The sequence below is a fragment of the Lytechinus variegatus genome, chromosome 11 (genome assembly GCF_018143015.1).
Source record: "Lytechinus variegatus isolate NC3 chromosome 11, Lvar_3.0, whole genome shotgun sequence".
Classification (NCBI taxonomy): Eukaryota; Metazoa; Echinodermata; class Echinoidea; order Temnopleuroida; family Toxopneustidae; genus Lytechinus; species Lytechinus variegatus.
The window spans coordinates 25,871,915-25,895,389 of record NC_054750.1 but is presented as its reverse complement, the minus strand read 5'-3'; the positions used below and the strand labels follow the sequence as shown (position 1 = coordinate 25,895,389).

At 36.3% G+C, this 23,475-nt stretch overlaps 1 protein-coding gene across 2 annotated transcripts in view; it reads right to left on the bottom strand.

Moving 5' to 3' along the window:
- Positions 1 to 21,461, bottom strand: part of LOC121423418 (general transcription factor 3C polypeptide 3-like) — a 39,269-nt gene extending 17,808 nt beyond the window's left edge. The window contains exons 1-13 of one of the 2 annotated variants that reach the window (XM_041618751.1): positions 21,244 to 21,461; positions 19,077 to 19,236; positions 18,398 to 18,472; positions 17,530 to 17,813; positions 16,659 to 16,773; positions 16,023 to 16,189; positions 13,650 to 13,737; positions 9,755 to 9,878; positions 8,200 to 8,393; positions 6,661 to 6,722; positions 3,360 to 3,540; positions 2,555 to 2,716; positions 878 to 1,038 (exon numbers count right to left, since the gene is read on the bottom strand). In XM_041618751.1, coding sequence (XP_041474685.1) covers positions 878 to 1,038; positions 2,555 to 2,716; positions 3,360 to 3,540; positions 6,661 to 6,722; positions 8,200 to 8,393; positions 9,755 to 9,878; positions 13,650 to 13,737; positions 16,023 to 16,189; positions 16,659 to 16,773; positions 17,530 to 17,813; positions 18,398 to 18,472; positions 19,077 to 19,236; positions 21,244 to 21,330 — 1,860 coding nt within the window. In that variant the 5' untranslated portion in view covers positions 21,331 to 21,461. Of the gene's footprint in view, positions 1 to 877; positions 1,039 to 2,554; positions 2,717 to 3,359; positions 3,541 to 6,660; positions 6,723 to 8,199; positions 8,394 to 9,754; positions 9,879 to 13,649; positions 13,738 to 16,022; positions 16,190 to 16,658; positions 16,774 to 17,529; positions 17,817 to 18,397; positions 18,473 to 19,076; positions 19,237 to 21,243 lie in introns of both variants that reach the window. The other variant, XM_041618750.1, reaches the window with a different exon arrangement.
- Positions 21,462 to 23,475: the final 2,014 nt, after the last annotated feature.

The following is a 23,475-nucleotide window of genomic DNA, read 5'->3' as shown; positions in this document are numbered from 1 at the left end:
ATCCTGCTGAGAAGATAGTTTCAGCCTCTTTTGCATCCTCACACTGCCGCTCCTGAAAACTATCACCTGTTGACTCTGGTACATTAAACAAAACTAAGTTTAGTTTTCTTCTTTCTCTATCAACTATTTCATCAACAATTGCTATGTTAATGAATGCAGATTGTTCATGCAGTTGCACATGACTAGCCTGTGAATCTGAATTGTAGTTCAGGCTTTGGCTAATGCCAGTGTTGTCAGATTCAATAACCCTACTACTGCTTTTACTTCTAGGCATACTCTCCACTCTTTCTTGTTGTTTAGTCACACGTACGTATGATTTATTTCTATTGTCATTTATCTCCGAAGACTCTAGCATCGACTTAATTCCTTTCATTTCTTGCATAATTTCACACATTTGATGAGTAAATTGATCCAACTGATTGAAGGGAATATCCGCACTTTGGCTATTGTCTTGATCTCTGTTGGCAGCATAGCCAGAATTGATTTGAATGTTTGCAGTTTTCTGCTCATTCAATTCAACTGATTTGATAGCTTGTATAGCTCGTATAACGTCACAAATCAAATAATTGAAATTCTAAAAACTTTTTTAATTCTTTGGATTTTTCTCAAACCTTCGTCGATATATTTCATTATTTTTTTCTGCTATTCTTACAATAAACTCTTTATCAGGGTGAAATTCCCCTTTAAGCATGCATTTTGATTGGATAAACCATCCCATTCATGATTTTCTTTGTAAAGAGCAGCAGCATGCAAAGGTATAAAAAAAAAATAATTTGTCCGACTGAACCAACTTTCTGATTTTAAGCTCATCAGAGCAACAGGCAACATAACAACTTTTTGAGGCCTAACTAGTGGAACGAATAAACCTAATACGTACCCATGGTTTATCGTTGTCTCTGTCATATATATTGTAATTAAGAGCGTCTTTGATGAGATTGCACGCCTGACCGTATCGCTTCATCTTCCCATATGATACGCACATTTTCTGAATCAAACTCAACCATTCCCCTTTGGTAATTACGTTGTAATCTGCGTGATCTGTAGAAAAAAAGAAAATATCATCAACTTTATGGCCCGAATTCACAAAGGTGGTTTAGAAAACCAACGGTTGAGTCCATGGTTTATGCAGATTTCCTGTATAAATTACGCTTATTTTACCTCATATATTAAAAAATGTCCAATGCTGATGCGCTTTTGTCACAGTGCGTCAAATTGACACCGTTCTGTGGTTATCCACACAATTTTATTTATAAGTCCACTATTTTGAATTAATGAGTCCACTCTTGAAACAGTGGACTCTTGAATAAAAGTGCATCTAACCGTGGTAACAGTCTTCAATTTGGTGCACTGTGACAAAAGTGTGCATCAGCATTGGACATTTTTTATACATGTGCCCGATACGCGCCAAAATAAGCATAATTTATACCGGAAATCTGCATTAGCCTTGCATTCAACCGTGGGTTTTCAAAATCACCTTTGTGAATTCGGACCTACATGTTTCCTTTTCAATGGAATGGAAGAAGACACAACAGTTAATTTACTCAATTGATTTATCTATGCGCAATGCCATCAAATATGTACTGTGGAGTGTTGTGGTCTCGTGGTTCTGACTCTTGCCTTTGAAACAGAGAGTCGTTGGTTTGAATCCCAGTCATGGAATACTTTTCTTCAGCACAAACCAGGTTGGCCAAGCAAATAACTAAATAACAATTAAATTCTTTTAGACTTAAAAAAATACATTTTAGGCTAATGAATAGGCCATTACCAAGTCCACCTAGAAAAATGTTGATTTGAATAAATAGAGAAAATAAAGAAAGTTATGACATTTTAATGTTTTGCATATTTTTCTCAAAACAGTTATTTGCACAACTCAGTGATATGCAAAGGCGAGAGTCTATAATGTCCTTCACTCACTATTTCTTTTGTTTTTTATTGTTTGAATTATACAATATTTCAATTTATACAGAATTGACAATAATGTAAAACTTGACTGAACTGCATAATGTTAAACAATGTTAATTCCACAAGTTCAGGGAGGAATAAAGCTCTATTTCAAATGACACGGGTGAGAAAATCAGAACATTTCATATTTCAGATAATAAAATTTCAGAATAAAATACAAAAGAAATAGTGAGTGCGTGATGTCATCAGTCCCCTCATTTGCATACTGGCCACGATGTGCATATATCTGTTGTGTGAAATTAAATTAAATTTAAAGTTTATTAAACAAAACTTTAAAATGTCATAACTTTTTTATTTTACATCCGATCTTGATGAAATTTTCAGTGTTATGATTGTTGGATTTTTATCTTTTCATTCAAATCAACTTTTTTGAGGGTGGACTTGACCTATAATAAGTTATTCATATTATATGCCTTTGGGGCTTCTTTTCTTAACTTGAAAGAAAATTCATCACCTTCAATAAAGATGAAGGATGTCATAAGGCAGGTCAACAAACTTTTGCTTTCCCATAATACACTACAAATCCATCTTGAATGAGATACAATTCATGATTACATGAATGCCCATATTCCTTTGCTGATATTGTTTTTACCTTCATTATCCTTATGGATGAATTTTGAGAGGAGATAGTTTCCTTTCTCCAAGAACTCATCAAAGTGGCCTTGGGTGTACATCAATATGCCCTGTCTGTAGAGAATCTGAATGTCTTGCTTGGATAGAATATAATCGCCATCATCGTCATCATCTAATGGATCTATTGGATAATTCAGAAACGATAACTTTCATTGGTTTGCGTGATCATCATCACAATCACCATTATCATTATCATTATAACTATTATCATTAATATCATTTTTATTGGTATTACCATTATCACTGTCGACATCATCATTATCAAAATAGTCATCACCACATCGTCATCTTTATCATCATTATTATTATAACTATTATAAATAATATCATCATTATCAACATCATTAATATCAGTACTATTATTATTGTCAATGTTATCATCATCGTCATCGCCGCCATCATCATTGCCCTCCTCCTTCATCATCACCATAATCATTATCATCACAATCATCAGCAGCAGCAGCATCATCATGTTATCATCAACACCAACATTATTATCATCATTATCATCATCACCACCATCACTATCATAATTTTATTATCATCATTACCACCACCACCACCATCATTATCATCATAATTTTATTATCATCACTATCATTATCATCATCATCATTCAACATAATAATAATAATAATGATCACCATCACCATCATCACCACCACGACCACCATCATCATCATCACCATTATCATTGACACCATCATCATCGTCACCATGATCATCATCATCATTACCATCATCATCATCATCATTTTGCTTACCGAGAGAAAGTGTCTGTAGTGCTGATTCGGCCCTTCCTAGCTGCTGTTCAATGGCTGCTAGGGCTAGTCTTGCATCAAGATGTCTAGGAGCTTGTTTGAGCACCTCGCTGTATGCTTTGCTGGATGCTGCTAGCTCACCCAATGAGCTCAAACATTCTGCATACCTCAGCCACACTGCGGGCTGGAAATACAAAGAGAATTTTCAAAGTAGAAAAAAAATGTTCACAAACACCATGGCGTGTATTCTGAAGTCAGGTTTAGCACCGAGTTAGACCATGGTCTAACTCGGTGCTAAAATTATGGAAAGCCAAAGTGTCAAAATTTTTATTAAGTTGTATGTTTCTTATGTTTACTGTGCTCTTTCCCAATTCATTGACGGTGAAGACAATTATCTATTTATACTTCCTAGACAATGATGAATGATTTGAGAGCCAAATGAGCTGAAATATTTGTTAGTGATTTATGTAACAATTGGCTATCCATACTTAAACCACAACTTTAAACCCGAGTTAAAGTTAAACCCGACTTCAGAATATGGGCCTATGTCATCATGTTTAAGTTGTAGTTTGGCACTATAAAGAAGAATTCAATGTTAGTAACCTTTTACTCTAAAAAAAACCCTCCTAAAATCTTGGCCGCTGCCTGCGCTATCGTGACAAAAATGGACATGCATGACACCCACAACGTAATGTACCAAATTTATCGAAGTTTATTATTTTTTCTTTTTATTAGTTAAGTTAAACCAAAAAAAAAAATGATTATTTGAATGAAAATTTCAACAAGTGGAATGCCTCTGGCAGTCTCACCAGCAATACGCGGTTCAATATAGCAGCAGTGCTGACTTTGAAAACTACTCTAACTCGCACAAGATGTTCAGTGATACATGGTTACTCTTATGTCCACTTTTAATGAACTAGACCAATAAACTTAAAGATATGATGGTTATTCAACAAAAAAACCCAACATGGCCAAAGTTCATTGGCCTTACATGACCTTTGACATTGATCATGTGACTTGAAACTCGCACAGGATGTTCAGTGATACTTGATTACTCTTATGTCGAAGATTCATGAATCAGATCCATAAACATTCAAAGTTATGATGGTAATTCAACAGTTACACCCAATTCAGCCAAAGTTTGACCTTTGACCTTGGTCATGTGACCTGAAATGTGCACAGGATGTTCAGTGATACTTGATTACTCTAATGTCCAAGTTTAACGAACTAGACCAATAAATTTTCAAAGTTATGATGGTAATTCAACAGATACCCCCAAATCGGCCAAAGTTCATTGACCCTAAATGACCTTTGACCTTAATCATGAGACCTGAAACTTGCACAAAATGTTCAGTGATGCTTGACTACTATTATGTCCATGTTTCATGAATCAGATTCATAAACTTTCAAAGTTCTGATGGGAATTCAACAGATACCCCCAATTCGGCCAAAGTTCATTGACCCTAAATGACCTTTGACCTTGGTCATGTGACATAAAACTCACGCAGGATGTTAAGTGATAATTGATTAACCTTATGTCTAAGTTTCATGAACTAGGTCCATATATTTTATAAGTTATGATGACATTTCAAAAACTTAACCTCAGGTTAAGATTTCGATGTTGATTCCTCCAATACAGTGTTTATCAAAAAAAACGGGACAGATTTGAAAAGTCTATAAAATTTTTGTTTCAAATAATGATGTCTATATTTTTGTGTTAATAGATGCTCGTCTTATCTTTGAAATGCAATTTAAAAAAATAAATTTTATTCATGCTTGAGCGAACACGGGACATTTTTGTTGGGGGTTCAAAAAGAGGCTTGCGCCAGAATTGCAGAATGTGTGTAATACAATGATCAGACTTCTTGCTAATCAGGAGACTTCCTCTTGACCTTTTCATTATCTGTGCCACAATTTTCGAATTATGCTCTCAAATTTCATTTACAAAGTTATTTATTTAATTGAATTATTTCGTTTTTTTCATTTAATCTTCTCTTACCTTTTAATTTTCCTTCATAAGTAACTGAGAAAAGAAGATTTTTTTTCGTCAACCCAAGCAAGAAGATTTGAATGATTAATTGGGAAAACTTGTGATTATTAAAATCGTTTTATTATGTGAAACAAATAATGTTATGTACCTTTTAAAGACATGAATCTATTTTTCAATGGGTCATTAATTCCTTGACCAAGTTAATTGCTTGACAGGAAACACAGGAAGAGATTCATGTCTTTCAATGACAATGGTGTATTGCGTCGATTTTGAAGGAGCTAGATATGGCAGATCGGGTAAAATGTATTAAAAAGTTGTGAGCGAGCAAAGTGAGCATGCAAATATTCCCACTTTTTTATTACAATATCAAATATTGTGATAGATTTTAACATAATATTCAGAAAATAATAATATCATATTTTACTTTCTATCTGTCCTTTTATTTCCTGTCCACTTTTTTTTGGTCATGATTTTTTTAATTGGGGGGGGGGAGCATCCTGAGCGCCCACCCATCTGTGTGGCTTTGTTCAAAAGGCACCATAATCTATGTAGCACATAATGAAAGGATTTGAATAAAAAAATCCATGCTCTCCCATAATTCGGTTGAAAAAAAATAACTTTAGCTTGAAGAAGGAATATTCAAAGCTAACAGAGAGCATATCAAAAAGAAATAACAGAATAATTCAAGCAAATAAATAGATCTGAAAATGAATTTTGACTGCATGATTTGAAAATTATAGCAAAGATAATGAAAAGGTTAAGAGGAAGTCTGCTAATAAGCAAGAAGTCTGATCATCATATTACTCATATTCTGCAATTCTGGCGCAAGCCTCTTTTTGAACCCCCAACAAAAACGTCCCGTATTCGCTCAAGCATGAACGAAACTAATTTTTTTTAATAGCATTTGAAAGACCAGACCTTAGAGCACCTATTAACACCAAAATATAGAAATAATAATTTGAAACTAAAATTTTATAGACTTTTCAAATCTGTCCCGATTTTTTTGATACGTACTGTATAGTCTCACTCTGCTACGCAGGTGAGACAAAAATGAAGCTCCAACACTATTAAATTTTGGTCTAGACACTCTTTTAATGGTCCTTATTGAATTCAAATTTAAAAATAATTAAAGTTTTTGAACTAAAGCACTACTCCAACCAAAAAGGAAAATAAATTATACCCTCATATTGATCTCCTACTTTACCATGATGGATTCTCTAAATCAGCATTTGACTGCAATTCGGTAAACAATAGTAGAAAGTAAAATCATAAACTATTATTCAAATCATCATCGTAATGTAATACAATCCGTACCAGATTATAGTTCTTAGCTTTAAGAAGAGCTGCTAATATCGGCTTTGCTGACTGGTGATCATCTGAAAAGAAACAAGAAAATCAATTCAATTCAAAGTTTATTTCAATCAATCACTAAATCAATGAATGAATGAATGAATCAATCAATGAATCAATCAATGAATCAATCAATCAATCAAAATAAAAATATATCAATCAATCAATCAATGAATCAATCAATCAAAATATATAAAAATTTTGATAAAAACATGGGATTGGTAGCCCCTGGAACTTACACACACAACAAATTATGGGTGGGGCACCACCATGATACAATAAATACATATGAATATAAACATACAGAATAAAGTAAACAACAAATAATAACAATGAAATACAGTACAAAGACATTGGATAAAAGAAACAAACAATCAAACAAACAAGAAATAATAATTTGATTCATAGGAAACTACAGTGCGCTAATCATTACCTAATTTTGAGAACATTTAATTCATCTTTCAGAAGTTTTTTTTTAATTCATTAAGAGTTTGGCTTTGTTTAATATCCTTATTCAAATCATTCCATAGCTTTATTTCTCTACAATGTAGAGCGTTTTGGATAATTTCAGTTTTAGGAAGACATTGGTGAAGATCTGCTGAATGACGCATGAAGTAGTAGTGGTAAGAGGCATTTTGTGTTGAAAAGATTAAAAATATTTGGAAAGAGATTCGAATGGTAATTGTACATAAATATATAAGTATACTTTGGAAATCAAACACAAAATCTCTATTCTGAAACTGGCTTTTATTTAAAGGTAAATGCTAGTTTTGGTAACGATATCAAAATGAGTTCGTACAGAATCCAATAAAATGACCACTAAAGTGTCTGTTTGTATAAATAAAACGCATGTGCCAAAGGATTCTGGAAGAAATCGTGTAATTGCTGAGAAATCAGCAAATAAGCACGGGATTCGGGTAGGGCGTCGGGCCCGACGCCCTAAGCAATAATTATACATTGTCCCACGTGCGCTTATCTGTGTTGGGGATTTTCGGTGTGAACATTTTTCAGCGTAGATTTCAAGATTTCACAAAGTCCAGTTAATGTAACTGTACCAGATCTAGATCCTCGATGATATACTGGCAATTAACAAACTTTCTCATGAAATCAGTGTTAACTGCAACTACTGGAATTGGCTTTTATTTAAAGTCAGGTGTAAAGTTGTGGTTAAAACAATGAAAGCCAATAGTGACATAAATATCTAACTAGACAGAATCAATTTATTACATGTAGCTCATCTGTTAATCAGATCATTCATAACTCTGGGAATAATAACTGAATTAGTTTTTCATCGCCATTATAGCAAGATGAAAGAGCACAGTGAACACAACAAAGATACAATGTGAACAAAATTTTAAATCATTTTTGGCTTCCCATAATTTTAGCAGAATTACACCATGTCCTAAATTAAAATTATAATAGACTTTAGAATACAGGGCCATTTGTGAAATGCCTAAGTATATCTATCCTTTGACTCCAACTCTATATAATCCATGCACTTACTGATATCTATGTATGCTTCCGCTACGTCGAGGTAGAGGTCACCAAAGTCTTCTGGGTCCTCGGAGAAGAGTGGTTTGGTTACCATGGAAACAGGAGTGAGATGTTTGGAATGGATGAGGCAGATAGCTAGCTTGACCCTCAGGTCAATAGGAAGTCCGTCGGGAATGACGACATTCACTGCTTCTAAATCTCCTCTGACGAAATAAGATAGAAATATAAAACATAGAGCAGAATTAAGAACTGTCATATGAATGATTTATTTCACAAGAAAGTCTTTGAAATCCAAGGTAATTTGCCAACATATTATCATAGGTTTAGATCTGGTATAATGGAATAAACTTATTTTTGAGAAATCATGAAATTTTAGCTCAAAACCGAAAACCGATAATTCTGATGGACTCTAACATGAAAAGGGATATGTGGAACCGTGTAGCAATACTGCTTAAAAAATATCCAACATTTTATGGAATTCTGTGCTTATTTTGCTCATTTCTCAGTAATAACACATTTGGGTGGTCATTTAGTTGGATTCTATTTTAATTCATTTTGAGATCATTACCACGAATGGCATTTATGTTTAAGGAACATTAAAACATGATAACCTCAGTACTGTTAGCAACTGAGTAAAAAGTAGCCAGAGCAAATGAGCTCATGAAAACGATGTTTGCCCTTCACATCAAATCCACAAATTCAAATGTTTACCTAAATGATTAAATGATATAAAATACAGTTTGATCATATCAAATGAATTAGTTGGATGTTCACAATGATGGTTCAATGATAAAAAATATTAATCAAGAAATCAGGGATTTCTTAACCTAAATATAATTCAACTGGGCTCTGTCTTACAAAGAGTTACAATTGATCCGATCAATCACAACTATGGATGGCTAACGACGTCAACATCTAAAATGCAAATTTGTTCCAAATATTTTCTAGATATGATGCATATTCATACATTCATTGTTCTCTTGAAGATTCAATGTGATTCTCTTTGTTTACTAAGGAGAATATGCATCTTTCCTGTAGAATAGTTGATATTGATTGGATCAATTATAACTCTTAGTAAAATGGGGCCCAGGAGCCCATCTTACAAAGAGTTGCGATTGATCCAATCAATCGCAACTATGGAAAGCCAGCAACATCAGCATCTCAAATTACATGTTTGTTCAAAATATTTTTTTAGAAATGACATATTTTCATACATTCACTGTTTTCTTGACAATTCAGTATGTTTCTTTTTGTTTTCAAAGGACATAGAGCAAATTTCCAAAAGAAAAAATTATGACATCGATGGATTTCCATATACTTGAGATTGATTGGATCAATCATAACTCATTATAAGATGGAGCCCTGGGGCCCGTTGCAGAGAGTTGCAATCAATCGCAACTCTAAAAATCATGCACAACTTGATTTTCAACCAATCAACAGCGCGCATTTTGGACTTGCAATTGATTTTTTGACTTGCATTTAAACGCAACTCTTTCTGCAACAGACCCCTGATGTTTTTAATTACAACTTTAATCAAAGCAGGATCAGTCAAAGTAATTCCTACCCTTGAAACGTTGAAAGGTCCATCTCATTGTATTCCACTATCACTCCACAATGACGAGACATCACCTGTATAGCCTTCTCGTACTGTAAACTGGAGATGTACAACTCAGCAAGGTTATTCACCTCTGAACAATGAAAGTAGAAATAAAAGATATGTAACAGATAAATAGTATTGAGATACATTACTTAGCTAAGTTATTCATCTCTGAACAAATGAAGTAGAAATAAAAGATACATAACAGATAAACAGTTTTGAGATCCGTACTGACCACTCGAGATGTAATTACTCAGCTTATTCTCAACGGAGCAAAGGAAGTATAGATAAACGATGCATAACACTTAAACAGTATTGAGATGTAGCTCATTTATACTGACAGCTCGAAATGTATTACTCGGCTAAGTTATTCATAACTGAGCACAGGAAGTAGAAATAGAAGATATGTAACAGCTAAAAGTATTGAAATATAGCTTGTTTGTAATGGTCACTTGAGATGTAAATCAGTCAAGTTATTCACCTCTAAGCAAAGGAAGTAGAAACAGAAGGTGCATTGTTGAGATGTAGCTTGCTTGTGCTGGCTACTTGAGAAAAACACAATACACACAAACAACAATGTTGTGCATTACCATAATGATTCCTCATTCAAATTGTAAAGCTTTATATACAATGCACAATGGCTTCAACATGGCAAAGAATTTCATGATTATTCTCAAACCATGATAATATTCCAAGCGCCTCAAAATCAGTAAGAGTTTCTACCTATTATTATAAACATCTGTTCATGAAAAGCCCTTCAATAAAATCCAGGCACTTTGAATAAAGACATTTGCCCTGATTTTGTTATGTCAGGGATTCTACTTCGTTCGCCTAATTGTTCAGAATCATGTATGGATTGCACACCTGCTACTAATCAAAACACCACAAATTCAGAGCAACAAAATCATGCAAATAACACAACCATGAGATTCACCACGCTAATTCACCAATGTACTTCTGTGTGCAGATCGACGCCAAGCTTTACGATGTCGAACCTCTCTCAGGAACTTTCTAAATTGCTCAATGGGCCCTGTCCTTTGCTGAATACGGAGCCATCTGCTGCTCAACCACAGCAAGTAGTCAAGGACTGCAGCAAGAAGTCTTGCGGATGGTCACCAAGCCGCCCCCAGACACTGCCCCGACAGGTGCCAGGGAAGCAGAAAAAGATGCCAACAATACGCCTAGCATTATGCAGCTAGCCGACGAGGTCTCAACGTTACAGTGGATCGTGCTTTCCCTATACCCAGCAGGAAGGAAATGTGGATGATGACGATGCGAGGATCATCTCCAAGCAGTCATCAATATAAGACCCTGGCCCCAGTGTCTTCAGGGGAATTCTCTTTAGTTGGTGGAGAAGGCAAATGGGGTTGTCGCTGCTCTCGTGTCTTGAGAAGCTAACCAAAGAGGTCAACAAATTGATGCATACAGGCCTGAAGGAGGACACACTAAAAGGAAAGCTAGAGGCATTCTCCCAGCCTGAAAAACTGCAAGAATTGGTGTTGTATATTTGCCCCAAAAACTAAAAATTAATATCTGTGCGATGTAAAATACATCTTCTGGCACCCAGTGATCTGAAATAGACATGAACAAACGAGTGGTCTTGATTGTGGGAGAATTCAAGTATAACATTTCATGTGACAGTGATTAATCCAAAATACATGACCTGTGTTGCGAACATCAGCACTCACAAATGGTAAATTCACACACCAGTCCCTGGTGGATAAAGCACTTGTATATATTGTATTGGATTCCTGTCCAGAATGTGTAATATCAGTTGTCATTTCTTATGGTGTCATTGATCATTTTAGGGTATTCTTGAATAGGTAAATGTAAGATTAGAATGGCAAGGATGATCCTGGGGGACCATCCCTTGAACCATTTCTGTGACTTATTTTCAGCACTAAAACGGAAACATCTCTTTCCGATGGCATTTTGACAAGAAGAATGTTTTTTGGATTGCTCCCTCTTATTCAAGTTACAGATTTGTTCAATTCTAACATTGTAAGGACAGGATCAATGTCCACTACCTTGCTGCGATTAAGCAGAGCTCCTCTTTGTAATGATAGTATTTTCTTGATATAATGAAATATATATATACGTATAACTAATATACTAATATGTTATAATCCACCTCGATCATCCTACTTCATCTAATTCAATGAACTCAAGTCACGCTCCATGACACTAGATCACACAAGACACCTAACACACGGCACAGAATACACAGACCGGCTGGGAAGACATAGGTGTTATTATATCTGTGTAGGCACATCTGTAGTTCCCTTTTATATTATTCATATGCTTTATGTTATTTTGTTTATAAAGAACCCATGAAGAAGGCTTGAAGCCAACAGTTGGAATAAATTGTGGTCTATGATTATCAGCAACATAGAATCTTCGTTGATTTTCGTCTATGTCCACGTATTTGGTACAAGACACAGAGTCATGTTAAGGAGTACATGTAGATGCCTGTTTACATTTATAAATAAAATATATTTTAAATGGAATGGAATCTTAATTTATTCATATTTTGCCTTATCATTAAAAAAATTGATCTTAACAAATTTTTGTTGATAATTGAACAATGTACAGTTTCTTGTTATCCTTTGTCTTTTAATACATTGCAATTTTTCTGGTTAATATCTTATTTCTTAGTTTTTAATTGCATCAACCCTTGACTTCTTGTTGTATATCAACATACATTTTTTGTTTCTTTTGTCAAGGGAATGTATTAAGGGGACAGTATTTATATTTAAAGTATAACGACTTTTCTTGTGATTCTTCTTTCTTCATGGAACCTATGGTTGTATTTTTACATTTATCACATTAGTCTGTGTTTTAATACCTACATGTATATATTAATACATACGTACCATTTTAATTGATTGTTTAATTTTTTTTAATCTCAAGGACTCAAGGTCAACAGTTTGTAAAACTGATGAGATCGACCTGATTTGAATCAATATTTTGCAAATATAAATGAAAAATAGTGCATGTCAGCTGGCTATTCCATATTGTGATCTGTTTCAGAGGTCTTTATATGAATCCAAGTCTCCCACCAGCTGGAAGTTGGCTATTGTGATGACTGTACCAAAAACGAACCTTGTATCTCAGCTTAATGATTACAGGCCAGTCACGCATACTGCTCGATCATCATGAAATGGTTTGAAAGACTTGTGATCAAATACCTCCTCCCATTAGTACCAGTCTTCTTTATGTCTTAATGTATATAGTTTTATATAAACACAATAAATTTTCAGTGTTATGGTGGCAGAAGGATCAGTTTCAGTAGTTTAAGTAATTAGTGAAGTAGAGGACAGCAAGGTCATCAGACAACTCTCGCGGGAACTGCACTCGACACTAGCATAAAGACGTTACCTTCCTGATACTAAGATTCTTTACACAACCTCTGGTGGTGGTGGACATGTGCAAGTGAGTAAGAGCTGCAGCTGGTAACCAGTACAAGTGTTTCAGGTATGGTATATTTGAAGATGCGTACACATATGACTGTGTGCAAGTGTACGATTGAATCGGTCTCTCCACAATAGTGTAAACAACTTTCCAATGCCCTTGTAAAAAGTGTCAGTTTTTTTAAGCACGTGAAATGATATATTCTTAATGTATTTTTATTGACCAAGCTGCATTTTCATGCCATTATAGATGGATAAATAAAGCAATTGAATTGAAGTTTGCTCAGGAATCCAACAATGTTTTTTTTTATCATTGAATTTAATGCATAGACATATATATTTTTTTTATAGTTTCTGATGCTGTATTTGCCATTTTTCATCTGTGACTCATTCAACACAATTCAACTGGATGGAAAAAGGAGAGAGAGTTCACTTTATTTCTTTTTACTTACCTTCTGAGCTGATGTGTTCAGGATACCTCTTAACTAACGTTTCCATTGCTTCAATAGCAAGATTCACTTCTCCCAGCTTATGACACCTCTGATGGGAAAACAAATCGAACAAGAAATTTGATATCATTCAGTGGGTGATTTTAAAGACAGAGAGGTATGTTATTCAGTCACCTCAAACGGTAACACAATTTTTTGACTGCCTTTGATTGAATATTGAATTGGATTGAAATAGAGAATTTGCAGACAAGAGAATTTTATATAAACAAGAAAAATGAATTACACTGAATTTAGTAGGTGAAGGTCATGAGGCCATTCAACTAGACTAGTTCTCTAGCTAGCTGATGACCTTGGTGCAATGTATCTTGGAAATAGATGTTTGATGATAGTATGATAGGGTTTAGAAGGTGAAGGTCATGAGAAGGTTACTCACCTGGACATTGAGACCACTCATCTTGAGGTAGATGCTTGATGATAGTACGATAGGATTAACCCTAATACTCCCGGGGGGGGGGGCCATAATGGCCCCCCCCTCAACAATTTTCGCGATATATCTGCTGCGCGAAATTTTTTCACCTCGCAGCTCACTGACTTTTTACATTCAAGTCTCGCGCAAATTTTGAGACCAAAGTTGTGAAGCCCGGGTACGCGGTTACGACATTACGCAACATTATGCAAGTGCATGTCAGACCCAAAATTGCTCATAAACGTGATTTCATGTACAAATCCAATGCAAATTGCGTATTTAGCCAAAATTCATAAATGTATCATTATTTCTACTTTTACTGATTAAACTTAATTAATTTTGCCTTGTTTATGATCAGAATTATGTCTGGAACAATTTCCATTGAAAAAACAATAAAAAACAAAAAGTAAAAAAACAAAGAAATACATAAGAAATTCATAAAACAATAAAATACATAAGAAATTTATTTCCAAACCAAAGTTTTTTTGAATTACGATTGATAAGAATGCTACAAAGAAAATTTTTACCAAAAATTAGCATTCTAGGAGCTTTATTTAGTGAATTAGAGCAAAAAGTATGATTTATGCATAAATTAGCATAATTAATTCATATAAAATAAAATCTCATTATTTTGGAAAATTTTACCATACAGCCTTGTAGATTACATCGCACACTACAAGCATGCAAATTTTTGCGTCGCTCGCGCGATCGGCGGCCGAGATCTTAAGGGGGGGCCATAATGGCCCCCCCCCCCGGAATGACAAGAATCAAAATACCCCGGGAGATTTAGGGTTAAGAAGGTGAAGGTCATAAGAAGGTTACTCACCTGGACAAGTTCTCTAGCAAGAAGACGGCCTTGAGACCACTCCTCTTCAGGTAGACAATTTCTCTAGCAAGAAGACCTCGAGATTTACCTTGAGGTAGATGCTTGATGATAATATGTTGGGGTTTAAAAGGTGAAGGTCATGAGAAGGTTACTCACCTGGACAAGTTCTCTAGCAAGAAGACCTTGAGACCATTTACCTTGAGGTAGATGCTTGATGATAGTATGAACAGTTTTAGTAGGTGAAGGTCATCAGAAGGTTATTCACCTGGACAATTTCTCTAGCAAGAACACCTCGAGATTTACCTTGAGGTAGATGCTTGATGATAATATGATGGAGTTTAGAAGGTTAAGGTCATGAGGTTACTCACCTGGACAAGAAAGCTGAAGACCTAGAGACCATTCACCTTGAGGTAGATGCTTGATGATAGTATGATAGGGTTTAGAAGGCGAAGGTCATGAGAAGGTTACTCACCTGGACAAGTTCTCTAGCAAGAAGAAGACCTTGAAACCACTTATCTTGGGGTAGATGCTTGATGAAAGTACAATAGGATTAAGAAGGTGAAGGTCATAAGAAGGTTACTCACCTGGACAAGTTCTCTTGCAAATGCAAGACATTGATGCCATTCATCTTGGAAGCAGATGCTTGATGATAGTATGGTAGGGTTTAGAATGTGAAGGTCATGAGAAGTTTACTCACCAGGACAAGTTCTCTAGCAAGAAGAAGACATTGACGCCACTCATCTTGAGGTAGATGCTTGATGATAGCATGAAAGGGTTTAGTAGGTGAAGGACATGAGAAGGTTACTCACCTGGACAAGTTCTCTAGCAAGAAGACCTTGAGACCATTTACCTTGAGGTAGATGCTTGATGATAGTATGAACAGTTTTAGTAGGTGAAGGTCATCAGAAGGTTACTCACCTGGACAAGTTCTCTAGCAAGAAGAAGACCTTGGGACCATTCATCTTGAGGTAGATGCTTGATGATAGAACAATAATACGCATTTATATAGCACCAGCTACCTAGAAATATTATATTCCAAGTATGAAAAGTTATAGAAGGTGAAGGTCATCAGAAGGTTACTCACCTGGACAAGTTCTCTAGCAAGAAGAAGACCTTGGGACCATTCCTCTTGAGGTAGATGCTTGATGATGGTATGGTAGGATTCCATTGCCTTCTTGTTCTCCCCGAGTCTGATGTAAAGACGAGCACGTGCATGGAGGGTTGGTATGTGATGGCTATTGGTCCTCAGAACTGTAAAGGGTATTACACAAACACACACCATGTATATTCATCACATGAAAGCTCATCTCATTAAGTAAACAATGATTTCATGAGAAAGTCTCTAACACTGTAACACCATGCATGTAGATCAGGTGGATGTTTCATAAAGGTGTTCAAGAGTTGCAAGCGGCTTTACAAACGACTACTGGTGGCCCTTTGATAAATAATATTCACCAGATTTTCATGGGTGTAGTTCCTAAGAAAGGATCAACAGTCGTTCGTTAAAATCACTCGCAACTTATAAACGACTTTAAGGATATGAATGGAGGTATCTTTCTCCTTTTATTTTATATTTTGTATAAATTTCACCCATCAGCAGTAAGGTCCTTCTTTTCATGCAGTTGAAATATGCTACACATATGATAATTAAGTTTGTCTTCAGGCATTTCTGTATTAAAATAAACACTTCACAATATCAGAGTTATCTTGAAGCAATCACCTTTGCTATAGCAATAGATGGCCTTCTCCAAGTCATTTCTCTCCAAGCACACCTCAGCAAGCTGGTGCCATTGCTCTGTATCCCTCGGAGAAAGATGAGCTGCTATCAGTTGAAACTAACAAGAACAAAACAAAAAGATACATCATCAAATGAGATATCTACATGGATGCCACTTAGAGTTTGATAAAAAGCCTGAAAATCACCTAAAACTAATTGTCTCCTTCATGAAAAAAGTGCTTTCTATGGCCAAAAGTCTTAACTCAGACTTAGGTCTGAAGAGTATCTAAAATGATGCTTCAGTGAAACAATGATTTTTCTAATGAAACTCACTTACTTGAATCATGTAAACTAAAAGAACCATGCAATAGAGTTAATTTCTTCCCAACATTTCTTTTTCCAGTTATGTTGGAACAAGCATGTAAAGATTATATGAAAGAAATCAAAGATCTACTTCATTAAAATATAAAACGCATCACTTTGCCTTGGCATTAAAATCATTACCCATCCAAATGACATTGGCTATGCCTCAGTCATGTAAAACTGTTCCAATGGTACTTCATGCCTATAATTTTTACTATTGCCAGCAATCATGGACTACTGGGCCTTGTCTTACAAAGAGTTACAATTGATCCAATCAACTGTAACTCTAGGGGAATCCATCAGTGTAATAATTTTCTACAGGAAATTTGCAAAAAGTCCTTTGTAAACAAAGGAGAACATACCACATTGTCAAGAAATCAATGAATTTATAGATATGCATTCATATCTAGAATTTTTTTGAACAAACATGCATTTTATAATAGCTGGCTTTCCATTGTTGCGATTGATTGGATCAATCGCAACTCTGTGTAAGACGGGCCCCTGTTCTCACCTGCATAGATTTCTCCATATCACCTAGGTCCTCATAGATCATACCAAGTAACTGAAAGGGCTCTACACCCTTCGGAGCTTGGCGAATGATCTCCATACACATCTTTGTGGCTTGATCATGTTCCTTACGGGCAAAGCAGAGATGGGCTTGACCCATTAACCCTCGTAGGCTCTTCGGAACCCTGTTACGACGGCGACGACGGCTGCGGACCTCAGGCGGAGGGACGGGACCTCTCGGTCTACCACGCTTACGTTTAACCTGCATCTCGATATTCAAAGCACTATCTTCTGTATGGAAATTAAGCAGTACATGTAGGTTAAGAATAGTCAACATCATTCATTACTAAAATGGTGATATGGAGAATTGTTTATCTAGGTCACTTTTACAGTCAAATTTTTTAAGTTCGATAGAACATCAACTTCCAATTTGGGAAGGTTAAGACCAAACACAGAAGGTAGACACTTGCATTGCCTTTAGTCGAGATATCAAGTTTACATCATGCTGAACAAAGATTCATTATAAATGCTAGCAATTAATTTCCTAAGGAAATGCAATAGAGAAAGAAAGCTAGCATTTTTAATAGTCATATAACAGCACAAAGTATATTGTTCTTCTTGTCACTTAGGATATCAATAATGAAAGAATCTTGTTGAAATGCAAGGAATACTGGAAGTTGGCATTTCCATGAAATATTTCATCACTTCTTCTGGTGCTAAAGAATGAAAAGGTTTGTGAATTCTGATCAATTGCAAATAGGAAAAAAAAAACTTAATTGAAAGGTTCTTGTCTGTCCTTTTAAAAAAAATGCCATAACGATGTTTACTTTCATGGGTATTGATTGCAGGCATTTATATAACAAGATACTTACCTGCTGAGTTTTGTAAATCTTCATCTCCAGCAATGCTCTCTATCTCCATTTCATGGATTGGAGAATAACCTTGACCTAAAAAAAAAAATTATCAAAAGCACATATAGCAAATCATGGACTTTTAATTGGAATAAGTCTAATCAATTCAGTAGTCACCAAGGTATCAGAAGAGGTTGTGTTTGAACACAAATCAAGAAATAATATCACAGTCCAAAACATCTACCTCAGATCGATTGAAAGAGACAGAAAAGGGTTTTGGTTTGCGTTTGATTGACAACTTTCTTCAATTGGCCAAAGATGTTATGAAGTAATTCATTTGTACAATTTACAAGGCAATCGGACAAAGTATCTCTGATAAAAATCAGATGGGTAATTTGTTCCTATTTTATTGTGACCAAGCCATGGACCAGTAATGATCTGATGTTCATGTTGCTGCCTAACAAGCAGAAGATGAATGATTCAAATGACGCTACTTCCCAGATTTTTTTTTCTTCTAAAATACATATATTATTTTAAAATTTCAAATATTTAGTCTAATTCACGTGGATAACAGTGAGAAATGTCTTAACATTTGTTTTTCTACTATTCATAAAAAGTGTTGATGTTGGTATTTAAAATGTTTAAAAATACTTCTGAACTAAATATCACTTAGGAAGAATATACAGTAAAAGATAAATACCTGAGTACGTGCTAGGTCCCGCTTCTTCTTCTCCTTTGTCTCCTTCATCCTCCTCCTCATCATCGTCATCATCTTCGTCTTCATCATCCTGCCTCTCTTGTGGTTGAGATGGTAGGGGCAAATCAGTGTTCAAAGCAAACTGGTGCTTTTGCTCATATATCTGGAAAAAAATAATACACATCAAATTCATGTTTCTTCTTGTTCTATGAAAGCGCATCCTTAAAAGGAGATCACTCTGAGCAAGATCTCTTTGCAGTTTACTGCTACATTAAGTACAACTTTCAGGTGCGAGAAACATAGCCTCCCCCCATTTCATATTGCATTGAGGAAGCTCTGTCTATCCGGAATACGGAAATGCTCCTGCTATTTGTAAAGCATGATCCAGAGAGTATGTCCAGACTCAATTTATCATAAATTAAATAGCATTGATTATAAAGTCTATTCAAGATAAGGGCAAGACCCACTTCCCACATAGGGCACATTAATTCTGTAGTGTCAAAAAAGGTTCACACTTTCAATGAAGCATATTAACTTTGCCAGAACTTGTCTTGTCTTGGGTTAAGTCGGCATATGCAGACTTGCTGTACTCCACCAACTTTATTGATGTGTGTGAGATCACCAAGTAAGCAGGTCACTTGCTAGGTTTTTGATTGAGTTTGGATTTGAAAGAGTCCAATGAGGTTATTAATGTTGTGTCGATGTTTAACTCATTCCAGTCTTTGGTAGTTCGAGGGAAGGTGTATTTATGAGTGTCCCTTTTGACTAGCAGACGCTGGAGCTTAATACTATCTCCTCTAGTCTGCCGGGTGGTTTGCTGGATGAAGTTTTGGGGGTTGTCGTTGATGGCAACAAGACCTTTGATTATTTGGAACATTAGGCTCAGTTCGAACTTAAACTTTGTCTTGTCCTTTTTTTGTGAGTAATCTTTTGCTTTCTACATTGATCAAGAACAGTGAAGATGCTGAAAAATGGGCCGAGGAAATATGAGAGTGAGTCATCTTGGAGAAAAAGCTAAAGTTATAGCTGAATGTAATACAGAGGCATATGTTCAGAATCTTATCCAACTTAAAACTTGGGCATCTTCCATGAATTTATGGTGGTGTGACCTTAATTTGCAGGGATGACTTTGGACACAACAGAGAGGGGTGTTGTTTTGTCTAATAGCAATGGTGGTGATAGTTACATTTATATAGAAGTTCATGTTGGTTTAGCGCTAGGCCTATATCACAACCACATAAACAAAACAGCACCCCTCTCTGTTGTGTCCAAAGTCACCCGAATTTAAGGTACCTAATTTTGAGCACGGTCGAATATCTCTAGGCCTAGATCTAATACTAATTAATAGCTTGAAAACCTGATATCACCAACAGAAAAAGTGACCCAAGATTACTCAGAATGGTATTTTTTTTTAAGGTAAAGTATGAATTTGTGAAAATATCGGCAAAACATCGATCGGCAAATTTTGTTACCTTTTGTGTCCACTTCGAGAAAAATCGTATCTTCTTGACTCGAGTCTTCTCGACAGACCAAGGCAAGAAAAGTAATCGCCTGTCTGCATATAGCTGCAAGCAGAGGTCTCCAAATAAATAAGTAAAATGGGATACCAACCAAATTTATGGCATTTCAACCTCCATCTGATAGAATTATCTTACCTTCATGACCTTAATTTGTCTACTTGATTTTGTTTCTAAGTAAAGGTTTAAGCTTTATGGTCAAATTTTTTTATTTTATTGAACGTTAATTTTTCACATTTTTAAAAATATTTTTTGTCATAGGCCTAGGCCTAGTGGCTGCTACTCAAAGGGGATAGCGCTGAGCCAGAGTCAGACGAAATCTCGGCGGAGCATATCCTAGATCCTTGACAGTGAAATAAATAAACCTATTTTTCGGTCTACATCGGCGCTAACGTGCTAGTGCACTATTGTGGTCGCCAATATTGTGGTGGGGCCGAATTAATTAAAGGTATATAGTAACATAGATAAACTAAGGCACGCACACACATACAATAGCACTTTCGCACCACCACCAATGTTCCACCACCCGCTCGCCGGTGAGGCTAACGCTGGGCAGGGCAGGCTGCGCCGGAACCAGTTGAGCAAATTACACTGAGCATGGCACGGCTGCAAAAGCGCACTAGCACTGAAAATATCTCAATTTCCTTCCTCACCTGTTGGCCCTGAACCCACTGCTCAAATGGAATTTCTCCACGAAGATACCGAAGTAACTGTTCTTTTTCTATCTCTTCTTGATTCATTTTTCGAAGTTAAGAATTGAGATGAAAAAAGATCAAACCCTGCTCCTTGTCTTCAGACTTCACCACAGAAAATGATCAACCGGATAACCGGAACCCATTCTGATATCACGATCGACTGGTTGCACGTCGGGAATCCGGTGAGAGGGGAAGGGGGGGGGGGGGGAGGGGGAACAGATACCGTCTACTCAAAAATCCTCGACCAAAAAATATCGCTTCCTTGCAAAGCTACATATCGAGTGGGGAAATGAAATTAAATGATTTTTTTATAACTCATGGGGTGTTGCGCTTTTGCATTTATTCATCCCAGAATGAGCTGCCAAAGTGACATCAAGTATCAATATCAAGTTGCAATCAATACATAATTGCGATCGATTGCAAGTCAATACTGGGCCCGGTACTGGGCTCCAAAATCGAATGAAAGTCATTGCAATATTACAACTGATTTATGGTCTGCTTCTTATCGCATCAATGAATATAATGATCTATCATATCATATCACTTGTAAATTTGTAATAGATCGCAAATATTTTCTTGCAACTCCCCCAAGTTTAGTGTTTAAACTTCTCATTACGGTTCTCTATTTGGAGAATCATAAACATTTTTAAATACTTTTATTATTATTACACACTCACAGACGGCGAGCTATCTTCACGATCAGTGACTATTTCGCACATAGTAGCTGTGAGGAACTTGATTATTGCCCTCAAAACGGGCGGCCGGCGGGGGGGGGGGCGTGGCAGGGCGTGTATACTGACTTTCTCAGGCAACCGTTAAACCACCAGCGATAGCAGGAGCTATCCTGGGGCCGGGGCACAGTGCCCCCGCCACTTTTGAAGCACTGAAAATTGCCCACAATGAAAGCAAGAAAAATGCCCCCACACGTACGAACGTGTACTGTGCCCCTTTCATCGGAAAAGGATCCGTTTTATGTGTTAGCAATATCTCAAATCATGCAGTGCCCCTTAATTTACCCAAGAAAAGTACCCCGTGTACGAACATGTCCTGTGCCCCTTTCACCTGAGAAGGATCCGTTTTATGACCTATGCCGTTAGCAAGTGCCCTTTTGCCATCTTGTAGGTGCCCTTTCTCGTATCAGTATCCCTAGCTTTTTACCTATGAGAAGTGCCCCCAAGAACGTGTTCTGTGCCCCTTTCGCCTGAGAATTAAGGACTTGTTTTGCCCCTCTGCCTTCTCATATAGGTGCCTATTCTTCATATTAAATACGTTGTCCTGAAAAACCATTCTCTTCGTGCTCCATGAGCGCCCGGTTTCTTTATTTAGCGCCGTTCTGCTGCAAGTGCATAATGAATGAAGAAACTTGTAAAAATAATCCTACGTGCGTGCCTTAAGTTTCATGAGTCATGTGAGTGGGGGTAGATAAGTCATTTTCTCCTTGTTTTAAGATCAAGGCAGTGCGCGCAGCGGGGGGGGGGTAGGAGATCAGCAGTCCCCCCCCCCGACATTCTACTCATGCATTGCATGCAGATTTTCACAAAATTCACCTAAAGTAAATTCATCAATTTCATAATACCAAATGCAAAGCGCCTCAATGATAAGCTCCGTCGCTTTGCTCCTCGCTTTTGAGTTTATCCAAAAAGTTTATGCATGCTGCCCCCCCCCGCGAAACATTTCTGCATACGGCCATGTTTAAGATAGCGCCCTTTTTTAAAGAAAAGGTGCCCTTTTTGCCTTTTGCCCCCACTTTCAACTTCGCTCCGCCGCCCCTGAGTGATATAGGCCTCATTGGGAAGAGCGAGAGGTGAAGGGGGAAAAAGGAAGCATATTGCAATATATAAGAATTATAAATTATTATTACATCACGGATGATTAAATATGAATAACTTTTCCATATTCAATTTAGTGCATCTACTTTGATGTAAAATATTATTCATCGCTAAAACGTAATCATATACACATACACATATCGTGTATTGATACTGAATATCGTGACAGGTAGGTGTTCCGTTCTTTTAAGGGGGGGGGGGGGTGTAGGTCCATGCCAAGATCTTGCAGGTATCCAATGTTCGATACTCTTTCATCAGCCTATAGCTACTTAACTTTTATAAGAATATAACCGTATTAAATCAAATTCAATGAAAAAAACCCAAGCATTCGGGAGCTTTAATAGATTCGGTATTTGGCAAC